This window comes from Chaetodon trifascialis, chromosome 10, assembly GCF_039877785.1.
Source record: "Chaetodon trifascialis isolate fChaTrf1 chromosome 10, fChaTrf1.hap1, whole genome shotgun sequence".
NCBI lineage: Eukaryota > Metazoa > Chordata > Actinopteri > Chaetodontiformes > Chaetodontidae > Chaetodon > Chaetodon trifascialis.
The window spans coordinates 4,675,624-4,684,153 of NC_092065.1; the positions used below are offsets into that span (position 1 = coordinate 4,675,624).

The following is an 8,530-nucleotide window of genomic DNA, read 5'->3' on the forward strand; positions in this document are numbered from 1 at the left end:
GAGACAGTGTTGGAAAGTTACTAAGTACATTTACACAAATACTGTACTTTTAGCATGGTACTTGTACTTCAGTTAATAAGTAAGTGATTAAAAACTAGTTAGAATAAGCTCCACCTTGACCAACAATGACTTTAAAATACTGCTCACATTAATACAACAATAAAAATATTAACACTGACAGTAGACACTCTGTATTATGAGAACTTATTTTTGATACTTTAAGTACATATTGACCTGGCTATATTAGCCATTATTAGCATAATGCACCCATGGTTCTATTCGAACTCTCTGCAGTAGGATTGCATTGTGGGTAGATGTCCGACTGTGGAAGAAGAACGTGTGAAGTCAGAAAGATGATAGTTCTGGATTTCTTCAATTTCTCTATTGTGAGTTTGATCGTATTATCAGAGCTTAATCATTGGCTTACTCTTTTAAAACCAAAACAAACCAAAACGATGAGCTCAGACGCTCCAACGCTTTGTAAAGCCAAGAGGAAACGGCCATCAGGTGATAATTCTCTATGAGTTTGTTCCTACAAGCGACACCTTTCACATACATATTGTCATTTGAACCATTGTTAATATAAAAACATTGATTTGTGCAGCTTTAATGTAACAGAAAACCAAATGAAGGGGTCTGACTACTTCCTGAAACTTCATATGAAAAAGGCCTACTCTTGACTTTGCAAGAATCCATCTTCCGATTTAGTAATCTGATTAGATTCTTGAGGGTTTCCAGTTACTAAATTGCAGCAGATGTACATTCAAGCTTTCAGAGTGAGGAGACAAACAGAAAAACATGCCCCACTGGTCCCTGACAGGAGGGCAGGATGTGGACGTTCGATCGTCCGGTGTGACAGAAAACCTCCAGCGCTCGCTGTTGTGATTCTCTCCAGTGTTCTTTTAATCTCGTTGACAAAGCCTCTTGCAGGAAGCTATGCCAGATATGTCCGGCCCGTCACAGCTTTTCCAGTAAAGCCAGTAAGTGAAGAATAACACTGTTTCACTGGACAATCCCCAATCGCCACAAACAAGGCCAAACCGAACAACAGAGGGTTTAACCAAGACCACGGTTGTGCCGACTCCAGGGAATTCTTTCCATATTTTCCTTCTGGTGAGTCACTGGATGCCTGAGTGAATCTGGGCAAAACACGGACTGCAGGGCACAGATCCTCTCTGTGAGTCCCATCAGAAATAGTTTGTCTTGGCTGTATTGCTGTTTAGCAATACTTAAGCATATTGCCCCTCAGTCATTTATATATATAAAAAAGATGGATTACAAAGAAAAGCAATGAGGAATTTAAAGGCTTGAGGCACAACATCCATTTTTACAACTTTAAACTCATTTCAAACTTAATTCACAGCTCATCAAAGCAAACATGGAGATATGATTTGATGTTCTGGTGGGATAATCTCTCCAAATGATACTCTGATCACAGCGCTTACACTCTGCTCTGTAATTATGCAACTAAACCACGTCTGAAAATAAAGATGGACTTCCCCTGTGGTGGGAAGTGTTTTCAGTCAGGGTGTGTACCTGCAGTACTACGGGATCATAGCATGGAAACAAAATCTTGTTTCAGGATGAGTCAGAAGACTGTGGATGTTTATGGATTTTACTTTTGTTTCTGATGGCTGACTGATTGTGCTAGTACCTGACTCGAAACTGAAAATGCCAGAAAGTTGTTTTTTAAAGGAATAGTTTGACATTTTAGAGTTAGATGAGAGTATTGACACCACTCTCACGTCTCTATATTCTCAGTATGAAGCTACAGCCAGCAGCCGCTCAGCTAACATGTCATTTCTACACTCTGTGCTGATTCAGCAAACAAAATGTTAAACAAACAAGCAAACAAACAGATGAGTGATGAACTTTTCCAGCTTGGGAACAAATTGCGAGTTGACAAAAGCAGAGGAGGTCAGTTGTGTTTGGGAATACCATTCCCTCCCACTGCACCGTTCCCATGGCCTCCACATGTTTCCAGATGCCGCTTTAAAAATGGCTACATGGGAATAGATTCCATTATACTGTAAGAACATCAGTTATTATCAGAGGCATCATTGTGGGCCGCCCAAAGCTGAAGTAGGTAGCTGCTACATATTGTAAATGTTATAGTCTTTAGCTCCTATTTAAGATAAGACAAGAGATAAGATAATACTTTATTAATAATAAGGGTGTAACAGGCAGCAACAACAGTATCAGGAATATAAAAGGATGTGTGTGTGTGTGTGTGTGTGTGTGTGTGTGTGTGTGTGTGTGTGTGTGTGTGTGTGTGTGTGTGTACAAAAAGGGGGAGTGCATTGAAAAATAATTTTGCTAATTTGAAAATTTAAATTGCACATGGTTAAAGTACAGAGTTTTCACTATTGCACATTAGATAAAAAGATATGTAAGAGTGTATAAAAAGAAAACATGTCTCAATAGAAAAAGATAAATATGCAAAATTAAAGAAAATCTGTAATATTGCACAAGATACTGCATGCATGTGATGGAAAGTTGATGAAATGTGAAAACACAAGTGTTGTAGTGCAACACAGTGACTATGTGAACCCCCAGTGTTAGCCCCAAATTTAGAGTCATGCCCCTGATCATAAGAGGCTGCTATTTATTCCCACGTGGCCACGATGCTCCACAGAGGCATCTCATGCACTACTTGCACGATAATGAGCTCATTATTTGTGCGCTTCACTTTGTCTTTCATGTATCTTGTTGCTGATTCAGTGTGAAAAAGCAGACAAACCTGATCTGGAAATCACTGTTTTGTCTGGTTGTATGGATGCAAAATGGCTGAGTAGTCACTGTAATCCACAATCTGCAGCTAATTATGACTCTAAGGCAACACCCAGTCAAGTAGAACACACTGTACAGACATGATAGCACGTTCGACCTGAAGCTGTCTGCAAACTGTGTGTTTGTTTGTTTGCTCGAAGCTCCCAATGGGAGTGGTTTTGCCACATGAGCATCAGGAAGATCAGACAATCACAGGAAGGTGTCTCCAACGTCCATTTTCTTCTCTGTATCTGAGGACATTAACCACAGTGTCCTGGTGCAGGAAAATCCACCATTTACCATAGAAGAGGACAAAAGCAAACTAATTAATCTTCTGTAAACAACTTTCTTTCCATGGGGAGGTAATGTGTGATAGAAGTGGAACAAACACAGCAGAAAGCCAGCAGAGCCATTTCACGTCCACAACAATCATGAATAGACAGAGTAACACAAAAAGGCCCAATTCCTCATTTTTATTGCAGTAATATCACATGTGAAACCACAAACATGGACTGCCTGAGCTCTGCTGTGTGGTGAGAGGGAGCCCTCTGCAGTCCAGACGCACACTTTCACATAATACAGAAAAGTCTGTCTGTCCAAACTTACTTCAAGTCTGAGGTTTAAAAGGTTTTACTCAGAGCTTTGAGCAGCTGTGGAACAAGTACTCAGATCTTTTACTTAAAGAAGCAGTCCTGCACTCAAAATCTTGATTATAATTACTAATGCATTAATGTTCATCACTTTAATATTGCAGAACTACTTTCTAGCCTGCTGCATAGTTTAGTCTGTATTGATACATCATTTATTTTTGATTACATTTTGAAACATTGTGTCTGAATCTACAAAGTAACTAAGCTTTAACATAAATGTAGTGAAGTAAAAAGTATATTATTTACCTCTGAATTGTAGGTGGTGGAAGAAAAAAGTTGCATAAAATGGAAATACTACACAGCAGCGGAGTTAATGCAGTATTTTATGTTCCAACATTAGTTTTAAGCATGTATCAAATATTTTTGTTGCATTTTACCTCAAGTGGTGTCAATCCAGGATACATCTGCCTACATATTCTGTATATATCGATATACATTGGTATGTCAGCTGAGTGATAGCTAAGTGGTAATTAAATTAACTGCACTACAGAAATTTTAGGATCTTTGTCAAAAATGTTCACATCAGCTGATGTGTTGTCATCTGTATTGATCAGTGCAGACTGTAAAAGGGGTGAACTGACCCTTTATGCAACCTTGCTGTGACTTGTTTGAGATCAATAACCACGATGCGCATGACTGATGATAACAACCAATCAGTTAAATAAAACACAAAGTCTTCAGCGTGGTGAGATTTCAAATTTGACAACTTTCAGCTTCATCTGGAGACAGTTGGCAGGTTGTTGTGTGTGTTGAGAGCAGTTTTCAGACTGTGTGTAATCAGTCAGTCAGACAATAACATGAGAAAACGCCCCTAGTGGCCACAAGAAGAATTGCCATAAATTGACAGTATGGATATAAATAAGTGTAAGGATGGTGTTTTCACAGTGCATTTCACCTAAAAATGCACAAATCCGTTCTGAATATATCAAACATGAGCAAACAGTTGAAACTCTTCCACAGTGATGAGCAGTAAAGAGTTCGTATGGTGCGAGTGACACCAATGAAATTCACTCAGCAAGTTAACAAAACTTGAAACCTTTATTTCAGATTTCATTTTTTACAAAAAAACAACAACGAACAGTTAAGTGCACCTTGGAATGCTCGTTGGTAAATGGACCCCGAGTGTCGTTGTGATTGCTCGATGTTAGCGCGCTTTTGATGCTTTAAGACGGCAGCCACCGACACTGAATGACCCAAAGCCCCTTCTCCAGGACCACAGGGCTGTTCGTGATAAAACAAGGTGGCCTCTGCGACTCCCCCAACACCCCCACCCCCAGTCCAGTTTGCCCTGTTCTCCTCTGGCAGCACTCTACTCCTTGGCCACTGCGAACGCCTTCTCCACCTCGATTGTGCCACAATCGTGGATCATGACGTCTTTGAGAGGCTTATCACGGCCATCTGTCTTTGTGCCCTCGACCTTCCTCACCACATCCTAGAAGGTAAAAAAAAAAAAGATGAGTGATTCTGCACTGTCACAACCTCATTGAAAAAGTTAGGAATTATAACATCTTTATACAACAAATGACATCTCTGACAGTATACAACGGAGATACTTAAGTACTTCAAAATTGTATTTAAGTACATTATTTCATTGATTTCAAACACTGGTGTGTTTTACTGGCTCATTTGTATTAGAGCCCCTCCTCTGCATGCTCCTCAGCCTCAGCATTTGGATGACATTCATATTCATGATTCATTTCTGAGTCATTTCGCCTGTTTGTCACTGACGTCAAAGCGACAGCCGGCTGTTGATCTGTGCACACGCATTCAGAAAAGTGGGAAAGCTGTAAAATGTTCATTGAAGCTTCTAAGTGAAGACAATGGAAATGAGACATTTGCCAGTTTATGCAGCTCTGTGAAGCGTGTTTGTCTAACTTCCTTTGTTTGATCTGTTCGCAGTGCACCAGAGGAGGGTACAGAGCAGGAAACCAGTCTATTTTCATCTGAAATTCACCTGCTATTTTTGGCACTTCGACAGATCCTACACGTCTCTGCTGGTGGCAAATCAGACATAAGACATAACGCTGACACTCACCATCCCCTCTAGAACTTTTCCAAAGACGACGTGCTTGCCATCCAACCATGGGGTCTGAACGGTGGTGATGAAGAACTGAGAGCCGTTGGTGTCTTTGCCAGCATTGGCCATGCTGAGCCAGCCGGGGCCGTAGTGCTTCAGCTTGAAGTTCTCATCAGGGAAACGGTCTCCAAAGATGCTCTTGCCTTCATTTAAAGAAAAAATTATTATTTGTACCATTTAAATCTGCACAGGGACAATTAGCAGATGTTTGGTGTCGTGTTATTTCCGCAAACGTTCCCTCTCTAGAGCAGCCTTTGCATCTCAATCGCCAAATGTTTATCTTCACTTAATCAGACGGCAGATTCTGCTGCACAGCACTGTGCGTCATTCTGACTGGGAAACGCTCCAGGCACAAAGTCTCAGATAACTCCCAGTGCCTTGGGTGATACATTTTTTAAAACCATAGGAGGAATCTTCAAGTCATAAAAGCATAAAACACTTTTTAGTGTTTTATGCTTTATGAGATTGTTGTAAATCTTATGGAAAACAAGCAGAAAAAGTGGAATTTAGACATTGTCTCAGACAGTTTGCACAGCTGAACTGCCTGGTAAAACCCTAAAGAGCCCAAGCCTGAGACAGCCCTCAGTCATTACTGCTCAGAGCTGCACTGATGCAGACAGACATGAGATGTGAATGCCATTCTGCAGGTGTCAGTGGCCGTCTTACCTCCGGTGCCATCTCCTCTGGTGAAGTCTCCACCCTGGATCATGAAGTCCTTGATGACTCTGTGAAATTTGCTGCCTTTGTAACCGAATCCTTTCTGTTTAATGAGACCAAAGTAAACTTTTGAAAAATCTGAAAGGGACATCAGCTGAATCAGCTTCTACACCCACTGAACTGTGACTTCTCTGTATCCTAGGACAGTAAAAACAAACAGATGATTTAAGTTATGTCTGCTACCTATAGCTTGCAGGCGTAAATCTTGTGCTTTCTCAGACTGTCGTACACTCAGTACACCAACTGAAAACGAGGCTCTGACGGTCTCACCTCTCCGGTCGCCAAAGCCACAAAGTTCTCAACTGTTTTGGGAACAGTTTTCCCGAACAAGCCAATGACAACTCTTCCAACATCTTCATCTCCAATTCTCAAGTCAAAGAACACCTGGAAAAGAAGAAGTCATTTTACATCCCAATACGAGGCAAAAACATTTTTATCCATCGATATTTTACTGATTTTTTGAATCAAAGTGGAAGGATTGACATAACTGTAGAGGCACAGGATCCTTGAATAAGCTCACAGGTAAATATATAATGCATTCTTTCCACTGTTTTACTTACTGCTCATATAGTAATGTACATAATGTAAAGCTTAGATAATCAATACAGTTTCATTTGTCCACAATTGCAATCAAGTCTTCCTTTGTTGAGGAGTTTGCCTGCAGCCATTTCCACGTGACGTTTGTCTTATTCAGGATTTAGCCCAGTGGTAATGTGACATAACAGCAATTAAATTATATTGTCTTATCTCTCTTTTCTCTGCAGTTAGGGTTATTTGCCAACATGACAAAATTACAGCCAACAGAAATGATTTTTCAGTGTAACTTACAGGCATGTTTTTTCTTTTTTTTATTCAATTGATGATTCTGACTCAAAACTTGCAGGACAAAAAAATACTAGACACATTTAATATAAAGAATTTGTGGTGCAAGACAGAGATTTGATATGGGCGTCAGTCTCTAAAACTAGATGTGCTGAAAGTGAAGAAGCATCATTTCCAGTTTTACACTAAGGAGCATCAGAAACAAGGACCCTGCGGGGTCAGCTTCCGTGTAACTGTAGACGTGGACAAACCTGCAGCATCCAGACATAACAAGGCCAGACATGAAAACATCTGCTGGGCTGCAGCCGAGTGGGTTAACTGCAGAAAGCGCCTCAAATCATTTCAGGCTTACATGGATGTGCAGCAGTTGATAACTGGTACATTTGAGAATACCGACCGTTAAGGCCTACACATTGGCTACATTAGCTATGCTAGCTCCGCGGAGATTAGCACAAGCCTTTTCATTAAGTTTGCTGCCCTGCACTGGAAAAAGTGGTGAATCCCTCTATGTGAACCGGTTAATGGGACTGTGAACGTCCTCAATCACTACACTGCTGACTATTTCAGCCACGACACCTCACATTAGCCGTCTGCTAGCTAAGGTTAGCTTCCAAGCCAACCGGTCAGGATGACCGGACAGAGACTAACTTGCGTGTGACGTGGCTTTACAATCCGCAGCTAGCGGTTAGCATCCAGGACGGATTTTTAAACGGGACACACTAGCAACTTAGCTTGCGAGCTACCGCCTACCTTCGCAGTTACTTTGGGCCCCTTCTTCTTCTCGTCAGCAGATGAGCCATTTGGGAACGCGAGAAAAATCAGTGATCCCACAATGACTGTGACAGCTACAAGGAACTTCATCCTTCTCTCGCAGAGTCTAACCATCAACGAGAAAAATGGGCAGCCCGGGACGGCCTGTAAATCGTGCTACCTTTATATAAACCGGGATAGGAGTGTAGTATCCGGGGTGGAGACTGCAGCAGCAACCGCTACACACTCCAGGCTGCGACGTCTCCACGACGCAGGGGCCGGGCTTCAACACTGCGCACAGACGCACGGGGATCTGATTGGTTCACGTACCGCAGAAGTTTAACCAATCAGACGCAGACGCGTTACACCGTTTCCTATCTGCTAAAACGGTAGAATTACAGAGCACACAGTGTGTTCCCATGTAGGAAGGAAGAACATACACTCTGTTCCCATGTATTCACGCCCAATAGACGGGAATGTGATTTAAACTACACTAAAAATGCATGTCAGAAATGTTCTTTTAAATGCTTGTTGTTGTAAATGATTGTGCAGGACTGGCAATACCACCAGACTGTGTATATACAGTATGTAACTGTTTATGCAGTTGTCCTACTTTCCAATCTATGAGATAGTGCTGTTAAAACTACTCATCTTACAACATGGGGAATAAAAAAAGGTTGTGGGCCCCAACTGACACTGTCACCTTCAAGTAAACTAATTAAACATTTATTTAGCAATATACATC

At 41.3% G+C, this 8,530-nt stretch overlaps 1 protein-coding gene across 1 annotated transcript; it reads right to left on the reverse strand.

Annotated features, from left to right (window-relative positions):
* Positions 1 to 4,438: 4,438 nt before the first annotated feature.
* ppib (peptidylprolyl isomerase B (cyclophilin B)) lies at positions 4,439 to 8,042 on the reverse strand. Its single transcript, XM_070972622.1, has 5 exons — positions 7,786 to 8,042; positions 6,484 to 6,597; positions 6,163 to 6,256; positions 5,455 to 5,639; positions 4,439 to 4,851 (listed from the first exon to the last, which is right to left on the reverse strand). Exons 1-5 carry the CDS (start codon positions 7,918 to 7,920, stop codon positions 4,729 to 4,731), a joined length of 651 nt encoding a protein of 216 aa, XP_070828723.1. The 5' UTR covers positions 7,921 to 8,042; the 3' UTR covers positions 4,439 to 4,728.
* Positions 8,043 to 8,530: the final 488 nt, after the last annotated feature.

Excerpts from the sequence above, each read along its gene's own strand:
- ppib (XM_070972622.1), bottom strand. The coding sequence starts at position 7,920 with ATGGTTAGACTCTGCGAGAGAAGGATGAAGTTCCTTGTAGCTGTCACA. Across the intron at positions 5,640-6,162 it reads CAGAGGAGATGGCACCGGAG|GCAAGAGCATCTTTGGAGAC; the intron begins GTAAGACGGCCA and ends CTTTAAATGAAG. Across the intron at positions 4,852-5,454 it reads GAAAAGTTCTAGAGGGGATG|GATGTGGTGAGGAAGGTCGA; the intron begins GTGAGTGTCAGC and ends TTTACCTTCTAG.